Source organism: Oncorhynchus gorbuscha, linkage group LG03 (genome assembly GCF_021184085.1).
Source record: "Oncorhynchus gorbuscha isolate QuinsamMale2020 ecotype Even-year linkage group LG03, OgorEven_v1.0, whole genome shotgun sequence".
In the NCBI taxonomy this organism is placed as follows: Eukaryota; Metazoa; Chordata; class Actinopteri; order Salmoniformes; family Salmonidae; genus Oncorhynchus; species Oncorhynchus gorbuscha.
The window spans coordinates 23,453,559-23,475,791 of record NC_060175.1 but is presented as its reverse complement, the minus strand read 5'-3'; the positions used below and the strand labels follow the sequence as shown (position 1 = coordinate 23,475,791).

At 42.2% G+C, this 22,233-nt stretch overlaps 1 protein-coding gene and 1 long non-coding RNA gene across 2 annotated transcripts; one reads left to right on the top strand and one right to left on the bottom strand.

Annotated features, from left to right (window-relative positions):
• The first annotated feature begins 167 nt into the window (after nucleotides 1-167).
• Nucleotides 168-18,737, top strand: znf76 (zinc finger protein 76). Its single transcript, XM_046340796.1, has 13 exons — nucleotides 168-292; nucleotides 3,381-3,480; nucleotides 3,611-3,694; nucleotides 3,806-3,883; nucleotides 4,079-4,269; nucleotides 4,479-4,664; nucleotides 6,730-6,931; nucleotides 8,966-9,145; nucleotides 17,015-17,218; nucleotides 17,313-17,404; nucleotides 17,674-17,835; nucleotides 17,963-18,076; nucleotides 18,163-18,737. Exons 2-13 carry the CDS (start codon nucleotides 3,408-3,410, stop codon nucleotides 18,250-18,252), a joined length of 1,656 nt encoding a protein of 551 aa, XP_046196752.1. The 5' UTR covers nucleotides 168-292; nucleotides 3,381-3,407; the 3' UTR covers nucleotides 18,253-18,737.
• Nucleotides 18,738-19,947: 1,210 nt separating this feature from the next.
• LOC124019054 lies at nucleotides 19,948-20,988 on the bottom strand. The gene is made up of 2 exons (XR_006835730.1): nucleotides 20,858-20,988; nucleotides 19,948-20,691 (listed from the first exon to the last, which is right to left on the bottom strand). It is a non-coding gene; the product is annotated as an uncharacterized LOC124019054 (long non-coding RNA).
• Nucleotides 20,989-22,233: the final 1,245 nt, after the last annotated feature.

Below are 22,233 nucleotides of genomic sequence, written 5' to 3'. Positions count from 1 at the left end.
CAAAAAGTAAGTACTTTCAGGGCTTTTTCCTATGTGGCTACTGCTACATATTTTCAAGAAGTAAATGTTCACCTTTTACATACATATCTGAACAGCCTGCAGAAATTGCTGATCCTAAAACGTATATATAACCAGTCCTACGCACCCCGGGAACAACACCTTTGAGGTCAGTACGACAAAAACTGACCCTAGATCAATCTGGTGACTGGTGGTGTAATGATCCAACTCGTTTTCATACCATTCAGGTTCCCGGGTGCTTCTGTGGTGCCTGGTGCATGGCGGTCTGCTGGAGGTGAGTAATCCCAGTTTGCGCTGCAACTTGTCAAACCGAGGGAGAGATGGGATATAAAAATGGGGGATATGGAGGGGAAAATAAAGAGCTTGTGATTTTCTGGATTTCTTTAGCGTTTGAGAAGAAATATCAAGAAATAGAAAACGCTTTGTTAGGGATCGATTATCGGCGTTACCGATGGGAGTAACCCGGTTGCGTTGCAAATGTCTGATTCAAGCGCAAACGTGTTGTAGTGAATGAGGCCTGGTTGTAATTTCTACTGCCGTGCGCCTTAGCTATTTAGCTAGTTAGTCACGTCAAAAAAAACATATTGTAAGCGTAGTCAAAGTTGTGGCGCTAGCTATTTACTATTAGGGTAATTTATGGTGTTATGTGACTTAGTTGGCGAAGAAAATGTGTTTGTTGAAGTTAAAGCTAGCCATAGCACCAATAGCCAGCCAGCTAACTTTACCTTTCAGTGTAATGGCGACGTTAGCTTACTAGATGCCTAGCTGTCACTCGACCTCTAGCCTGTTGGTTAAGCAGTTAACTTAGCTTGCCATTTGAAATTGACTTGAGTCCACATTTCTTCTTGACTAATTAACTATAGGATTCATGGCATATTGTTATACTATATTCCCAGTAATTATTGACTCGGATGAAAGCTAACGTTAGCTGTGTGGTCTGCTTAGTGGAGTTAGGTCCGCTACAGTAACCAGCTGTAGAATAACGAATTTAACCATTCACAAACCTCTCATTACCAGCAAAGAACCCATCTAAACCGGTACAGTGACAATTAGCTCTAGTGTAGATCCCTGTAGTATATACTGAGTGTACTTGTTCGATATTACTGCACTTTCGGGGCTAGAAACAAAAGCATGTTGCTACACCAGTAATAACATGTGATTTGAGTGGAGGAAAAAAACATAGGAATGCGTTCCAAATACTGAGTTTCACCCCACTTTGCCCTCAGAACAGCCTCAATTCATCAGGGCATGGACTCAACAAGGTGTCGAAAGCGTTCCACAGGGATGCTGGCCCATGTTGACTTCAATGCTTCCCAAAGTTGGCTGGATGTGCTTTGGCAGGTAGACCATTCTTGATAAACACAAACTGTTGAGTGTGAAAAACCCAGCAGTATTGAAGTTATTACCACCCTGTTTAAAGACACTTCAATCTTTTGCTCCTGAGTGGTGCAGCCATCTAAGGCAGTGCATCTCAGTGTTAGGGGCTTCACTACAGACACCGTGGTTCGAATCCAGGCAGTAGCACAACCGGCCGTGATTGAGAGTCCCATAGGGCTGCGCACAATTGGCCCAGCGTTGTTCGGGTTTGCCCAGTGTAGGCCGTCATTGTAAATAAGAATTTGTTCTTAACTGACATGCCCAGTTAAATAAAGGTTCACCCTCTGAATGGCACACATACACAACCGGTCTCAAGTCTTTAAAAAACTTTAACCTGTCTCCTCCCCTTCATCTACACTGATTTTAAGTGTCATCAATGAGGGATCATAGCTTTTCCCTGAATTCACCTGGTCAGCCTGTCATGGAAAGAGCCAGTGTTCCTAATGTTTTGCACACTCGGTGTACACTAATACAGCAAATGTATGTGGACACCTGCTCGTCGAACATCTCATTCCAAAATTACAGGCATTAATATGGTGTTGGTCCCCTTTGTTGCTATAACACAAGGCTTTCCACTAGATATTGGAGCATTTAAAAATATATTTATTTAACTAGACAAGTCAGCTAAGAACAAATTCTTATTTTCAATGACGGCCGGGGAACAGGGTTAACTGCCTTGTTCAGGGGCAGAACAACAGAGAGAGAAAGACAATAGTTGAACAGTTTTGAACAAATTGATTTCTTTCAAAATGAAGAAGCACTTTCAGTTTCTCTTACTTAGCTAGCAAATACAGCTAGCTAGTGTAGCCTACTGACACACCCTGCTCAAACAGAGGGATGCTATGTTAGCTAGCTGGCTATGACTTTCCAACACAACACTGGAACTCTTCCAACTCAAGGTAAGCTTTTGGTGTTACTAATTTATTGCCACTGGGGCCTGCCTGTGTAACTGCTTACTGACTGTACGTGAACGTTACTGCATGATTGTAGCGGGTTTACTAACGTGTTAGTTCTATTAGCTATGCTGACTATGACATTGCTTTAGCTAATATGGTGACAACGATGTACAGTAGCTGTGTAGAGGTTTGGCTTTCAACTGGTCACATACAGCTGATGTGTTGTGCATTAAAGTCCAGAAGGGAAGAGAAAGGAATACAACGTGGCTGCTATGAAAGTGTACTCTGTTTACCTGTGATCAGGGGTGTATTTGTTCCTCCGATTCTGATGAAAAACTATTCTTAACCGGAACAAAACAGGGATAAACATACCTGAATTTGTCAAATAGAAACTCTCGTTTGCAACTCTTGGATGATAATGATTACACCCTATACCAGCTAGATGCAGGCAAGAGTGTGTCTCTTGACCTGTGTCTACCTAAACTTTCAATAATAGCACAGGACAACCGGACTGCCATAAACCCTTGTAGAAACTTGATCATAAGCAGATAGCTATGTCCATTGACAGTAAAATAAATCCCCCCCCCCCCCCCCCCCACCCATAGACTCATCTTCAACCTATCCTAGGTGCATACACATAATAGTGTATGCACCTGAGTGTCTAGGCCAGCCACGTTTTGGGAACACATCACTCACCTCCCTTTCTCTTCATTGAGGTGTCAAGCTACCACACAACCCCTAGGTCATCATCACTGCATTGAGGTCACATCAGCTGACCCAGGGAATATAACCTTGCTACAGAGCAAGATGTTAGGACAGTAGCTACATAATAAACAACACAATGCAGCAGTACACAGGATTGCTGGGGATCCTCCATTGTGTGTGTGTGTGTGTGTGTGTGTGTGTGTGTGTGTGTGTGTGTGTGTGTGTGTGTGTGTGTGTGTGTGTGTGTGTGTGTGTGTGTGTGTGTGTGTGTGTGTGTGTGTGTGTGTGCGCGTGTAGTAGGAGAGTGTCAGCTCATAGCAACTGCCTGTCTCGGCAATGGAGTTTCAGTAGCTATGTGTCTCTGTCTCTCTCTTTTATTGTCAGAAAGAGCATCTGTAGCTGAGCAGAAGGATGGAGAGTTTGGGATTGCAAGCTGTTGCCCTCAGTGATGGCTCCACAGCCTACATTGAACAAGCCATCAAAGGTGACAAACTCACACGTTCACACACTGCAAAAAAATTCTGCAATGCACAACTCAAAGCTAACATTTACATGTCCACCAGTATGAGTATGTATGACTGCCACTGATATCAACAATATACTGATTTCATCAGATGGCAACCTAGTGGAAGGCGATACTATTCAGTTGGAGGATGGTACTACAGCCTACATTCAGCAGGTTACTGTACAGCAGAAAGGTCAGTGTACACCCTCAGAACAACATGTCTGCCGGAGGGTTTGTGAATAAACTTTTATGTGTTCTGTGAGCTCATACCTCTCCTGATGCTGTTTTCTTGTCGTCTCCCCAGAGCCCCTGCCCTTTGAGGACGGCCAGGCAGTGCAGCTGGAGGACGGGACCACGGCATACATCCACCACACACCCAAAGGTATATTAGCATCTAACCAGATGCTGTATTCACCACTCTAGGAAAGGTTGGCTTGTTGAAGCAATAGGGTGGTCATCATCATCTTGTTTTATCATTATCCAGCCACACATCAGTTATTATTACTTCTGCAAAGGATGGAAGGGAAGTCATCTCAAACATTTTCAAAGAGGACCATCTAACCTCTTACCCCTGCAGACGGGTATGATCCCAGTGCGGTGGAGGCGGTGCAGCTGGAGGATGGCAGCACGGCGTACATCCACCACCCCTCGGGCCTGCAGACTGGCAGCACCATCCTGACTTTGCAGCCAGGGGGTGGCCTGGAGGAGCTAGCTACAGACGACACCGTGGACACAGACACCATCACCACCCTGGAGAACTACGCCAAGGTCTCGCTCTTTTCCTGCTGTTGTATCACTCATGTGTTCTGTCACTCACGGTTTCCTGTCAGTTATTTTTCTTGAACGCTCAGTCCCCCCCCCATGTGTCTTTCTCTCTCACAGATACTATGCAGTTCTACTTCTGGTGGAATAAGTCATGTTGTACTTTTAATCAATATAATGCTCTCAAACACTGTTCTCCCCTGTTTTCTCCCCAGATGACGGGGTCTGAGGTGGAGGTGGATGAGACCATGAGCAGTACCAATGGACTGCAGGACATAGAGCCTATTGTACAGGTGATGGGGTCGTGGGGTTCCCCTAAGGGTCAGCAGACGGCTGAGAAGACATTCCGCTGTGACTACGAGGGCTGTGGACGTCTCTACACCACAGCACACCACCTCAAGGTACCACACACACACCCTCTAGAGCACACACTGACCCTCTGACCACAGTACCCCACCTTAAGATACCACACACATACACCCTCTACAGCACACACTGACCCTCGGACCACAGTACCCCACCTTAAGATACCACACACATACACCCTCTACAGCACACACTGACCCTCGGACCACAGTACCCCACCTTAAGATACCACACACATACACCCTCTACAGCACACACTGACCCTCGGACCACAGTACCCCACCTTAAGATACCACACACATACACCCTCTACAGCACACACTGACCCTCGGACCACAGTACCCCACCTTAAGATACCACACACATACACCCTCTACAGCACACACTGACCCTCGGACCACAGTACCCCACCTTAAGATACCACACACATACACCCTCTACAGCACACACTGACCCTCGGACCACAGTACCCCACCTTAAGATACCACACACATACACCCTCTACAGCACACACTGACCCTCGGACCACAGTACCCCACCTTAAGATACCACACACATACAGTGGCAAGAAAAAGTATGTGAAGCCTTTGGAAATACCTGGATTTCTGCATAAACTGGTCATAAAATTTGATCTGATCTTTGTCTAGGTCACAACAATAGACAAACACAGTCTGCTTAAACTAATAACACTCACACAATTATCTTTATTGAACACACAGTGTGAACATTCACAGTGCAAAATCCTTTGGCAGCAATAACCTCAACCAAACGTTTTCTGGAGTTGCGGATCAGACCTACACAGAGGTCAGGAGGAATTTTGGACCATTCCTCTGTACAAAACTGTTTCAGTTCAGCAATATTCTTGGGATGTCTGGTGTGAACTGCTCTCTTGAGGTCATGCCACAGCATCTCAATCGGGTTGAGGTCAGGACTCTGACTGGGCCACTCCAGGAGGTGTATTTTCTTCTGTTGAATCCATTCTGTTGTTGATTTACTTCTGTGTTTTGGGTCGTTGTCCTGTTGCATCACCCAACTTGTCTTGAGCTTCAATTGGCGGACAGATAGCCTAACATTCTCCTGCAAAATGTCTTGATAAACTTGGGAATTCATGGACAGAAAAGGGATCGCAAGCTGTCCAGGCCCTGAGGCAGCAAAGCAGCCCCAAACCATGATGCTCCCTCCACCATACTTTATAGTTGGGATGAGATGTTGGTATGCTGTGCCTTTTCTTCCTCCACACAGAGTGTTGTGTGTTCTTTCCAAACAACTCAGCTGTAGTTTCATCTGTCCACAGAATATTTTTGCCAGAAGTGCTGTGGAACATCCAGGTGCACTTTTGCAAACTTCAGATGTGCAGCAATTTTTCTTTAAACAGCAGTTGCTTCTTCTGTAGTGTCCTCCCATGAACACCATTCTTGTTGAGTGTTTTCCGTATCGTGGACTCATCAACAAAGATGTTATCATGTTCCAGAAAAGTCTTTAGCTGACATTCTAGGATTTTTCTTAACCTCATTGAGAATTCTGCGCTGTGTTCTTGCAGTCATCTTTGCAGGACGGCCACTCCTAGGGAGAGTAGCAACAGTGCTGAACTTTCTCCATTTATAGACACTTTGTCTTACTGTGGACTGATGACCATCAAGACTTTTAGAGATACTTTTGTAACCCTTTCCAGCTTTATGCAAGGCAACAATTCTTAATGGTTCACATCAGGCAATGCATCTTGTGAATAGCAAACTCACATTTTGTGAGTTTTTTTATAGGGCAAAGCAGCTCCAACCAACATCTCCAATCTCGTCTCATTAATTTGACTCCAGGTTAGCTGACTCCTGACTCCAATTAGCTTTTGGAGAAGTCATTAGCCTAGGGGTTCATATACATTTTCCAACCTACACTGTAAATGTTTAAATTATGTATTTAATATAGACAAGACAAATACAATAATTTGTGTGTGAGTTTAAGCAGACTGTCTGTTGTGACCATTTTATGTAGACATCCAGGTAGTTTCAAAGGGTTCACATACTTTTTCTTGCCACTGTACACACATTTGTTCCCACTTGAGAATATATTCATGTGACATTAACATTGACCCTGTCTTGTCAGGTGCATGAGAGGGCTCACACAGGTGTCCGGCCATACAGGTGTGATGTGTTGACGTGTGGAAAGGCGTTTGCTACAGGTTACGGCCTGAAGAGTCACCTACGGACACACACTGGAGAGAAACCATACAAGTGTCCTGAAGACATGTGCTTCAAGGCCTTCAAAACCTCCGGAGACCTCCAGAAGCATGTCCGTACACACACAGGTAGTAGGACACACACACACACACACAGGTAGTAGGACACACACACACACACACACACACACACACACACACACACACACACACACACACACACACACACACACACACACACACAGGTAGTAGGACACACACACACAGGTAGTAGGACACACACACACACACACAGGTAGTAGGACACACACACACACAGGTAGTAGGACACACACACACACACAGGTAGTAGGACACACACACACACACACAGGTAGTAGGACACACACACACACACACAGGTAGTAGGACACACACACACACACACAGGTAGTAGGACACACACACACACACACAGGTAGTAGGACACACACACACACACACACAGGTAGTAGGACACACACACACACAGGTAGTAGGACACACACACACAGGTAGTAGGACACACACACACACACACAGGTAGTAGGACACACACACACACAGGTAGTAGGACACACACACACAGGTAGTAGGACACACACACACACACACAGGTAGTAGGACACACACACACACACACAGGTAGTAGGACACACACACACACACACAGGTAGTAGGACACACACACACACACACAGGTAGTAGGACACACACACACACACACAGGTAGTAGACACACACACACACACACACACACACACACACAGGTAGTAGGACACACACACACACACACAGGTAGTAGGACACACACACACACACACAGGTAGTAGGACACACACAGGTAGTAGGACACACACACACACAGGTAGTAGGACACACACACACACACACACACACAGGTAGTAGGACACACACACACACAGGTAGTAGGACACACACACACACAGGTAGTAGGACACACACACACAGGTAGTAGGACACACACACACACAGGTAGTAGGACACGCACACACACACAGGTAGTAGGACACGCACACACACACAGGTAGTAGGACACGCACACACACACAGGTAGTAGGACACGCACACACACACAGGTAGTAGGACACGCACACACACACAGGTAGTAGGACACGCACACATACACACAGGTAGTAGGACACGCACACATACACACAGGTAGTAGGACACGCACACATACACACAGGTAGTAGGACACACACACATACACACAGGTAGTAGGACACACACACATACACACAGGTAGTAGGACACACACACATACACACAGGTAGTAGGACACACACACATACACACAGGTAGTAGGACACACACACATACACACAGGTAGTAGGACACACACACATACACACAGGTAGTAGGACACACACACATACACACAGGTAGTAGGACACACACACACACACAGGTAGTAGGACACGGAGGGGTAGTAGGCGACACGGACGGGTAGTAGAACACGGACACACACACAGGTAGGACACGGACACACACACAGGTAGGACACGGACGGGTAGTAGGCGACACGGACGGGTAGTAGGACACGGACACACACAGGTAGGACACGGACGGGTAGTAGGCGACACGGACAGGTGGTAGGACCCGGACGGGGACGGGTGGTAGGACCCGGACGGGGACGGGTGGTAGGACCCGGACGGGGACGGGTGGTAGGACCCGGACGGGGACGGGTGGTAGGACCCGGACGGGGACGGGTGGTAGGACCCGGACGGGTAGTAGGACCCGGACAGGGACGGGTGGTAGGACCCGGACAGGGACGGGTGGTAGGTAGGACCCGGACAGGGACGGGTGGTAGGTAGGACCCGGACAGGGACGGGTGGTAGGGCCCGGACACAAACACACTTTCCCCCACCACTACTTTTCCTCTTACTGTAATTTTCTCTTTTCTTCAGTCTCCTCATCTCTGTATTTCTCCACCCTGTCTAATCCTCTTACACTCTTTCTCTCCCTCCTTGTTCCCCGCCCTCTTTGTTCGATGGGACAGTGTTTAGGTGTGTTCTAGGGCTGTAGGTGCTCTGTCCCCATATCTAATATCCCACTCGTCTCCCTCTTTTGTCTTTCATTCCTTCTCTTCATATCTTCCCCTGACACTTCTCCTTCTATCAGGTGAGAAGCCGTTTAAGTGTCCGTTTGAAGGTTGTGGTCGTTCCTTCACCACCTCTAACATCAGAAAAGTCCACATCAGAACACACACAGGAGAACGCCCCTACATGTGCCCTGAACCATCCTGTGGACGAGGCTTTGCCAGTGCTACCAACTACAAGAACCACATGAGAATACACACAGGTAAGAAACACACACACACTACTAAAATCATATGAGAGTACACACTAGTAAGACACACACACACTACTAAAATCATATGAGAGTACACACTAGTAAGACACACACACACTACTAAAATCATATGAGAATACACACAGGTAAGCACACACACACACACACACACACACACACACACACACACACACACACACACACACACACACACACACACACTACTAAAACATATATGAGAATACACACAGGTAAGACACACACACTACTAAAATCATATGAGAGTACACACTAGTAAGACACACACACTACTAAAATCATATGAGAATACACACAGGTAAGAAACACACACACACACACACACACACACACACACACACACACACACACACACACACACACACACACACACACACACACACACACTACTAAAACATATATGAGAATACACACAGGTAAGACACACACACTACTAAAATCATATGAGAGTACACACTAGTAAGACACACACACTACTAAAATCATATGAGAATACACACAGGTAAGAAACACACACACACTACTGAAATCATGAGTACACACTAGTAAGACACACACACACAACTAAAATCATGAGAATACCCACAGCTAAGACACACGCACTACTTAAATCATATGGGAATACACACAGGTAAGACACACACTACTTAAATCATATGAGAATACACACAGGTAAGACACACACTACTTAAATCATATGAGAATACACACAGGTAAGACACACACTACTGAAATCATATGAGCACACACTAGTAAGACACACACACTGCTTAAATCATATGAGAATACACACTAGTAAGACACACACACTACTAAAATCATATGAGAATACACACTAGTAAGACACACACACTACTTAAATCATATGAGAATACACACAGGTAAGACACACACTACTTAAATCATATGAGAATACACACAGGTAAGACACACACACACTACTAAAATCATATGAGAATACACACAGGTAAGACACACACTACTTAAATCATATGAGAATACACACAGGTAAGACACACACTACTTAAATCAAATGGGAATACACACAGGTAAGACACACTACTTAAATCATATGAGAATACACACAGGTAAGACACACACACTACTTAAATCATATGAGAATACACACAGGTAAGACACACTACTTAAATCATATGAGAATACACACAGGTAAGACACACTACTTAAATCATATGAGAATACACACAGGTAAGACACACTACTTAAATCATATGAGAATACACACAGGTAAGACACACTACTTAAATCATATGAGAATACACACAGGTAAGACACACTACTTAAATCATATGAGAATACACACAGGTAAGACACACTACTTAAATCATATGAGAATACACACAGGTAAGACACACTACTTAAATCATATGAGAATACACACAGGTAAGACACACTACTTAAATCATATGAGAATACACACAGGTAAGACACACACTACTTAAATCATATGAGAATACACACAGGTAAGACACACACACACTACTTAAGTCATGGGAATACACACAGGTAAGACACACACTACTTAAATCATATGAGAATACACACAGGTAAGACACACACTACTTAAATCATATGAGAATACACACAGGTAAGACACACACACACTACTAAAATCATATGAGAATACACACAGGTAAGACACACACACACACTACTCAAATCATATGAGAATACACACAGGTAAGACACATACACTACTTAAATCATATGAGAATACACACAGGTAAGACACACACTACTTAAATCATGAGAATACACACAGGTAAGACACACACTACTTAAATCATGAGAATACACACAGGTAAGACACACACTACTTAAATCATATGAGAATACACACAGGTAAAACACACACTACTTAAATCATATGAGAATACACACAGGTAAGACACACACACTACTTAAATCATATGAGTACACACAGGTAAGACACACACACTACTTAAATTATATGAGAATACACACAGGTAAGACACACACACACACACTACTAAAACATATATGAGAATACACACAGGTAAGACACACACACTACTAAAATCATATGAGAATACACACAGGTAAGACACACTACTTAAATCATATGAGAATACACACAGGTAAGACACACTACTAAAATCATATGAGAATACACACGGGTAAGAAACACACTACTGAAATCATATGAGCACACACTAGTAAGACACACACACTGCTTAAATCATATGAGAATACACACTAGTAAGACACACACACTACTAAAATCATATGAGAATACACACTAGTAAGACACACACACTACTTAAATCATATGAGAATACACACTAGTAAGACACACACACTACTTAAATCATATGAGAATACACACAGGTAAGACACACACTACTTAAATCATATGAGAATACACACAGGTAAGACACACACACACTACTTAAATCATATGAGAATACACACAGGTAAGACACACACACACTACTAAAATCATATGAGAATACACACAGGTAAGACACACACACACTACTTAAATCATATGAGAATACACACAGGTAAGACACACACTACTTAAATCATATGGGAATACACACAGGTAAGACACACACTACTTAAATCATATGAGAATACACACAGGTAAGACACACACTACTTAAATCATATGAGAATACACACAGGTAAGACACACACTACTTAAATCATATGAGAATACACACAGGTAAGACACACACTACTGAAATCATATGAGCACACACTAGTAAGACACACACACTGCTTAAATCATATGAGAATACACACTAGTAAGACACACACACTACTAAAATCATATGAGAATACACACTAGTAAGACACACACACTACTTAAATCATATGAGAATACACACAGGTAAGACACACACTACTTAAATCATATGAGAATACACACAGGTAAGACACACACACACTACTAAAATCATATGAGAATACACACAGGTAAGACACACACTACTTAAATCATATGAGAATACACACAGGTAAGACACACACTACTTAAATCATATGGGAATACACACAGGTAAGACACACACTACTTAAATCATATGAGAATACACACAGGTAAGACACACACTACTTAAATCATATGAGAATACACACAGGTAAGACACACACTACTTAAATCATATGAGAATACACACAGGTAAGACACACACACACTACTTAAATCATATGAGAATACGAACAGGTAAGACACACACACACTACTAAAATCATATGAGAATACACACAGGTAAGACACACACACTACTCAAATCATATGAGAATACACACAGGTAAACACTACTTAAAGAATACACACAGGTAAGACACACTACTTAAATCATATGAGAATACACACAGGTAAGACACACTACTTAAATCATATGAGAATACACACAGGTAAGACACACTACTTAAATCATATGAGAATACACACAGGTAAGACACACACACTACTTAAATCATATGAGAATACACACAGGTAAGACACACTACTTAAATCATATGAGAATACACACAGGTAAGACACACTACTTAAATCATATGAGAATACACACAGGTAAGACACACTACTTAAATCATATGAGAATACACACAGGTAAGACACACTACTTAAATCATATGAGAATACACACAGGTAAGACACACACTTAAACATATGAGAATACACACAGGTAAATCTTAAAATGAGAATACACACAGGTAAGACACACACCACTACTTAAGTCATGGGAATACACACAGGTAAGACACACACTACTTAAATCATATGAGAATACACACAGGTAAAACACACACTACTTAAATCATATGAGAATACACACAGGTAAGACACACACACACTACTAAAATCATATGAGAATACACACAGGTAAGACACACACACACTACTCAAATACACACAGGTAAAATCTACTCAAATCATATGAGAATACACACAGGTAAGACACACACTACTTAAATCATGAGAATACACACAGGTAAGACACACACTACTTAAATCATATGAGAATACACACAGGTAAGACACACACACTACTTAAATCATATGAGAGTACACACAGGTAAGACACACACACTACTTAAATTATATGAGAATACACACAGGTAAGACACACACACACACTACTAAAACATATATGAGAATACACACAGGTAAGACACACACACTACTAAAATCATATGAGAATACACACAGGTAAGACACACACACTTAAATCATATGAGAATACACACAGGTAAGACACACTACTTAAATCATATGAGAATACACACAGGTAAGACACACTACTAAAACTACTGAAATCATATGAGCACACACTAGTAAGACACACACACTGCTTAAATCATATGAGAATACACACTAGTAAGACACACACACTACTAAAATCATATGAGAATACACACTAGTAAGACACACACACTACTTAAATCATATGAGAATACACACTAGTAAGACACACACACTACTTAAATCATATGAGAATACACACAGGTAAGACACACACTATTAAATCATATGAGAATACAAATCATGAGAATACACAAGTAAGACACACACACACTACTAAATCATATGAGAATACACACAGGTAAGACACACACACACTACTTAAATCATATGAGAATACACACAGGTAAGACACACACTACTTAAATCATATGAGAATACACACAGGTAAGACACACACTACTTAAATCATATGAGAATACACACAGGTAAGACACACACTACTTAAATCATATGAGAATACACACAGGTAAGACACACACTACTTAAATCATATGAGAATACACACAGGTAAGACACACACTACTTAAATCATATGAGAATACACACAGGTAAGACACACACACACTACTTAAATCATATGAGAATACACACAGGTAAGACACACACACACTACTAAAATCATATGAGAATACACACAGGTAAGACACACTACTTAAATCATATGAGAATACACACAGGTAAGACACACTACTTAAATCATATGAGAATACACACAGGTAAGACACACTACTACTTAAATCATATGAGAATACACACAGGTAAGTAAGACACACAGTAAGACACACACACTACTAAAATCATATGAGAATACACACTAGTAAGACACACACACTACTTAAATCATATGAGAATACACACAGGTAAGACACACACACACTACTAAAATCATATGAGAATACACACAGGTAAGACACACACACTACTTAAATCATATGAGAATACACACTAGTAAGACACACACACTACTTAAATCATATGAGAATACACACTAGTAAGACACACACACTACTTAAATCATATGAGAATACACACAGGTAAGACACACACACACACTACTAAAATCATATGAGAATACACACAGGTAAGACACACACACACACTACTAAAATCATATGAGAATACACACAGGTAAGACACACACACTACTTAAATCATATGAGAATACACACAGGTAAGACACACACTACTTAAATCATATGAGAATACACACAGGTAAGACACACACACTACTTAAATCATATGAGAGTACACACAGGTAAGACACACACACTACTTAAATTATATGAGAGTACACACAGGTAAGACACACACACTACTTAAATTATATGAGAATACACACAGGTAAGACACACACACACACACTACTAAAAACTTAAATCATATGAGAATACACACAGGTAAGACACACTACTTAAATCATATGAGAATACACACAGGTAAGACACACTACTAAAATCATATGAGAATACACACGGGTAAGAAACACACTACTGAAATCATATGAGCACACACTAGTAAGACACACACACTGCTTAAATCATATGAGAATACACACTAGTAAGACACACACACTACTAAAATCATATGAGAATACACACTAGTAAGACACACACACTACTTAAATCATATGAGAATACACACTAGTAAGACACACACACTACTTAAATCATATGAGAATACACACAGGTAAGACACACACTACTTAAATCATATGAGAATACACACAGGTAAGACACTACTTAAATCACACTACTAAAATCATATGAGAATACACACAGGTAAGACACACACACACTACTTAAATCATATGAGAATACACACAGGTAAGACACACACACACTACTTAAATCATATGAGAATACACACAGGTAAGACACACACTACTTAAATCATATGGGAATACACACAGGTAAGACACACACTACTTAAATCATATGAGAATACACACAGGTAAGACACACACTACTTAAATCATATGAGAATACACACAGGTAAGACACACACTACTTAAATCATATGAGAATACACACAGGTAAGACACACACTACTTAAATCATATGAGAATACACACAGGTAAGACATACACACACTACTTAAATCATATGAGAATACACACAGGTAAGACACACACACACTACTAAAATCATATGAGAATACACACAGGTAAGACACACACACTACTCAAATCATATGAGAATACACACAGGTAAGACACACTACTTAAATCATATGAGAATACACACAGGTAAGACACACTACTTAAATCATATGAGAATACACACAGGTAAGACACACTACTTAAATCATATGAGAATACACACTAGTAAGACACACACACTACTAAAATCATATGAGAATACACACTAGTAAGACACACACACTACTTAAATCATATGAGAATACACACAGGTAAGACACACACACACACTACTAAAATCATATGAGAATACACACAGGTAAGACACACACACTACTTAAATCATATGAGAATACACACTAGTAAGACACACACACTACTAAAATCATATGAGAATACACACTAGTAAGACACACACACTACTTAAATCATATGAGAATACACACAGGTAAGACACACACACATACTACTAAAATCATATGAGAATACACACAGGTAAGACACACACACACACTACTAAAATCATATGAGAATACACACAGGTAAGACACACTACTTAAATCATATGAGAATACACACAGGTAAGACACACACACTACTTAAATCATATGAGAATACACACAGGTAAGACACACACACTACTTAAATCATATGAGAATACACACAGGTAAGACACACACTACTTAAATCATGAGAATACACACAGGTAAGACACACACTACTTAAATTATGAGAATACACACAGGTAAAACACACACTACTTAAATCATATGAGAATACACACAGGTAAGACACACACACTACTTAAATCATATGAGAGTACACACAGATAAGACACACACACTACTTAAATTATATGAGAATACACACAGGTAAGACACACACACTACTTAAATCATATGAGAATACACACAGGTAAGACACACACACTACTTAAATCATATGAGAATACACACAGGTAAGACACACACACTACTTAAATCATATGAGAATACACACAGGTAAGACACACACACTACTTAAATCATATGAGAGTACACACAGGTGAGAGGTTACATTACTGCTTTGTTAGATACTTAAGCAATAAGGCTCGAGGAGGTGTGGTATATGGCCAATATACCACAGCTAAGGGCTGTTCTTATGTACCACGCAACGCAGAGTGCCTGGATACAGCATATACCACATACCCCCAGGTGCCTTACTGGTATTATAAACTGATTACCAACGTAATTATAGCAGTAGAAATACATGTTTTGTCATTCCCGTGGTGTACGGTCTGATATACCACAGCTGTCAGCCAATCAGCATTCAGGGCTCGAACCACCCGGTTAAAATTAACATTAACTAAGTGCTCCACTCTTTTTCCCTCCCTCCCTCTCTATCTCTCTCTCTCCTCTAGGGGAGAAGCCCTACCTGTGTACAGTCCCTGGTTGTGGGAAGCGATTTACAGAGTACTCCAGCCTGTACAAGCACCATGTGGTTCACACACACTGCAAACCTTACACCTGCAACCACTGTGGCAAAACTTACAGACAGACCTCCACGCTGGCCATGCACAAACGCACCACGCACGGAGACTTTGAGGCCACAGAGGACGGGGAAGGTACACACACACACTCCTGTAACAAACACCAGCTGAGGACAGAAGGTCTGAACAGTATTCATTAATTCATTGGCTGCCTCTGTCTCTGTTGCAGAAGCGGTGGATGACCAATCACAGGCCTCCTTCCTGGAGGGGGCGGAGCAGAAAGAGGATGGGTCGGATTCCCAGGTTATCATTGGTTCTCAGGTAGTTAATAATTTCCTATCTAGTAATTCAGCTTGTGATATAGATAGAAAATAGCATAAGCTCTCAGCTGTCCCACCAAAGACTTGTGGATGCAGTCAACTCCTGAAACATGCAATAGTTTTCCATTCCCATTCATTTGATTGCAGCATGCTTCGGTTTAGCACATGCTGTCAAGACAACCTCAAGCTGTTGCATTTATCAGGGCTTTACTGTATTATAAAAAACGGTTGGTTCTCTGTCCTTCAGTTTGATTGGTTCTGTTCTGGCAGGTGGGTCTGTCGACAGAGGACCTACAGGCACTCAGCACGGCCATCACCATGGTAACGCAGGACGGCACAACCATTTCCCTGCCGACCCACCAGACAGACATGGCCGCCATGGGACACCACCACATCACCATGGTTACAGGGGAGGGCAAGGAGTTGCAGCCGGTATGTTGCACACACATCTTGGCCCACACTAAAGCTATCTGTGTGAATCAGTATTTGTTCTTGCATGTCAATGTTTGTCCTGTAAAGTGGATCATCATGTTATTGGTGGTTTGTCTTTCCTCTTCAGGTTGCCATAGTGACATCGGAGGGTATTATGACAGGCGGCTTGCAGGGCTCCGGCCCTCACTACCAGCAGGTCGCACTGCTGGCCACGGCTAACGGCACCCAGATTGCTGTTCAGGTCAGTATAGAGTACACACACCAAGATTGACAACCTGTAAGTGACACTGAGCATTACACTGATTTGTTAATTGTGTGTGTGTGTAGCTGGAGGAGCAGCAGACGTTGGAGGAGGCCATCAGCATGGCGACAGCTGCCATCCAGCAGGGAGGGCTGGTTCAGGACGAGGACACATGAGGGGATCTGCTGAGACACACCTACCTCCCCCAAACAGAGCATCTTTCCCTGGGTACGACACGGTACCTGCTTAGCGCCAACCAGCTCCACAGCACTCCTGGAGCCCTGTCTCCTGCAACAGGCACAGAGTGAGCAGAACTCCTATCTCGGAACCAATCAGAGAGAGACTCCGAGAAGCTGTTGTCATGGAGACTGGCTTTAGAATGTTCAGATGTGAGCATGAGCAGATTGATCTTTCTTTGTTTGTTTTAGCCACAATACAGTAGCATACTCATCCTGCTGCTTCTGAGAAGCAGCACCTGCACTAAAGCTAGCTCCAGTTTGATTTTACCTCTAGTCTTCATAATCATGATACAATAATGGATAAAAGCGTCTGCTAAATGGCATATCATGTTACAATAATGGATAAAAGCGTCTGCTAAATGGCATATCATGCTACAATAATGGATAAAAGCGTCTGCTAAATGGCATATCGTGATACAATAATGGATGAAAGCGTCTGCTAAATGGCATATCGTGATACAATAATGGATAAAAGCGTCTGCTAAATGGCATATCGTGATACAATAATGGATAAAAGCGTCTGCTAAATGGCATAATAATGGATAAAAGTGTCTGCTAAATGGCATATCGTGATACAATAATGGATAAAAGCGTCTGCTAAATGGCATATCGTGATACAGTAATGGATGAAAGCGTCTGCTAAATGGCATATCGTGATACAATAATGGATAAAAGCGTCTGCTAAATGGCATATCGTGATACAATAATGGATAAAAGCGTCTGCTAAATGGCATATCGTGATACAATAATGGATAGAAGCGTCTGCTAAATGGGCATATCATGATACAATAATGGATAAAAGCGTCTGCTAAATGGGCATATCATGCTACAATAATGGATAAGTGTCTGCTAAATGGGCATATCGTGATACAATAATGGATAAGTGTCTGCTAAATGGGCATATCGTGATACAAGAACAGATAAGTGTCTGCTAAATAGGCATATTGTGATAGCAGACGCTTTTATACGTTCTTCAAATTGGCATATCATGATACAAGAACTTTGGTTTTGTATTTGTCTGATTGCAGTGAGTTTTCCAGTACTGTGTACTTCTGCGTCTACTCTGAAGTTTTGGTTTGAAGAGTAGAGTGCTCTTAAACAGATGGATTCTTTCAACTGAAACACTTGTGAAACTGTTCAGAGGTAGACTGTCTGTCTGAGGAGCTAAAAGTTGGCCTTGTCTACGTCATTGAAGAAATGAACTGCAAAACTACAGAGCCCAAAATCAGCGGTGTCAAGCTGCAACGTGTATCTGGATCTATGCTGACGTTGCCGAGGTGTACATTTGTCAATAAATAGCTTTACCGTTGCTGTGTGTCTCTCACAATGCTTTTCTGGATGATATTATTTCTGATTGTCTTCACCACCAGAGGGCAGACTCGCACCTAAAATACCCCTCAACCAAGAAAATGTTTTTGAGAAAGACCTGTCAGCTATGGTGTTTTCCTTCTTTCATAAATATTAGCTTCTTGTCTTTGTTTAAGTTTCTCCTATGCAATGTTTTGTTCACAGCATAATGTGCGTGTTTAAAAGTATTTTTTTAACAAGACAAAGACAGTAACACCATAAAACGTCACTGTACAAACAGTGCATCTTAATGTAATAATAGGTCAAGGAAACAGGAGAGACAGGTGAGTCTTCAATGATAATTCACTCATTCATGCATGTTTTAATGAAACAACTCCAATCATGGCTAAAGAAAAAAGGGTGGAAAAATAACCTGGGAATAAAACAAATGGGAGACAAAACATGTGGTCACCATTGAATCTTTGCATTCCACCACTAGCTGTCTCCACCTTTCTCATTTGTTATGGGTTGCCACTTGTTGTGCCCACCCCCTCTCTGCACCCTCCAGCCTCTCACACAAAGGGGCAGATGGCAAAGCAGCCCTCTCTCATCCCCAGGATCAGTGCATTCCAGCACCGCCACACTCCAACTAGTCCCCCCTTTATCACAACTCGTGGTGGTTGTTGTTCAGGCCAAGAAAATGAACTAAACACGGAGGTATGGTGATCTGGATCTCATCGCTGTTCAGAAGGAGGAGAGCCTTTAACAACCGTGTTTTGGTCACATTCCCCTGCTCAGACTTTACATGCATCAACCAATGGTCGGATGCCACGTCATCGTCAGACAGATTGCTATAACATATGTTGTGGTTATCTGATATGTACAGTACCTTGCCAGGTGTAGTTAGATCTGTAATGCGTCAGCTACGTCTGGGCAGAGGAACACACCCATAATCTACACCAGGCAGACCACAGGACACACCAAACCCTTCCTACTTCCTTTCCTCTGCTTTGCTGCTCCGTTCTCCCTCGACAACAGCACCTGATTGGCAGGGGCGGCTGTGACATAACGCCTCATCGGGACCAACAGCTGCAGTGAGAGAGCAGAGGCAAAGGAGTTGGTGTAAAGGGAGAGTGAGAGGTGAAACTGTAAATAGAGATTTGAGACAGGAGAACTGAGGAGAGGTACAAAGAAAGACACGTAAGAGGAGGTTAGGAGAAATATAGAGAAGAGCCAGAGAGAGAGGAGAACCTACTTTATTGTGGTCCTCCCTGCTCTCCGTGCTCCCTCGCTTCCTGTAGTTCTTGTGATTACTGACACGTGTTAGAACGGCCTTGGCTGCATCCTGTCTGAAAGGAGAATAGGGCCTACGCCTAGTACCAACACACACAACTACACACACACATCTCAAGGCCTAGCACCAAAACACACTCATCTCACACACAAACTCCCTGAAGTCAAACACTCAGTGAAACCCCCTTATAGCCTATAATCACCTCCTTCAGCTAAGTGATGCCAGACTAGTGTTTCATAAATAGTGCGTTGGGACTGGTGGGTTGGGGAGAATTCCCTTCAGATTACAATTTCAGGATACTTTGACTACTTGCTGACTTAACAGTGGTTTTGTTGACTTGGTGGCCTAAAAGCATTAGGTGGGTCTCATAAACAACAAAAATGTTTTTGATTGGGTTGGTTGATGTCATAAGACCTCTCATCTGTTGTGCTTGTGGCTGATAGGGTGGCTGGCTCTAGCCATAACTAAAACAACACACCTCACTGTTAGTATAATCAGCTGTCATCTTGGTTTACTAATCTGATGAACAAAGAGACATTCACAGGAGCTGGCTTCCTGCCAGAGGTGTACAGTGCAACCTGTGTAGGAGGTCGAGGAGTGACCTATGCTCCTCCCTCTGTTATCTAGATCTGAGTGATATGAATCTGTGTGTTGGAATGATGTGCTGACACACAAACACATGCAGGATCTCTCATTTACTCATACACAAGCATGCTGACACACAAACACATGCAGGATCTCTCATTTACTCATACACAAGCAGGATCTCTCATTTACTCATACACAAGCATGCTGACACACAAACACATGCAGGATCTCTCATTTACTCATACACAAGCATGCTGACACACAAACACATGCAGGATCTCTCATTTACTCATACACAAGCATGCTGACACACAAACACATGCAGGATCTCTCATTTACTCATACACAAGCATGCTGACACACAAACACATGCAGGATCTCTCATTTACTCATACACAAGCATGCTGACCCACAATTCATTATAGAAAAGGCTTAATCATTAGTCCTGTTGTCTGTACATTTAGCTTATTCACACACTCATACATTTTGGTCACAGTATAGAAAGGGCACCCAAGTTCTTATGAATACTTTATCACTGCAAATTCAATGCAAAACATGGATCCTAAAACACTACTGTTGGTCAAGCTGATGGTTCTTCATGCTACCTCATTTACCCCACATCATGACCTCTATTGTCTGTGATCTGTGCCTTCTCCAATGGGTGTTTACACACACACACACACACACACTTTCACACACATATACAGTGTGGTGAAAAAGTATATGCCCCCTTTCTGATTTTCTGTTTT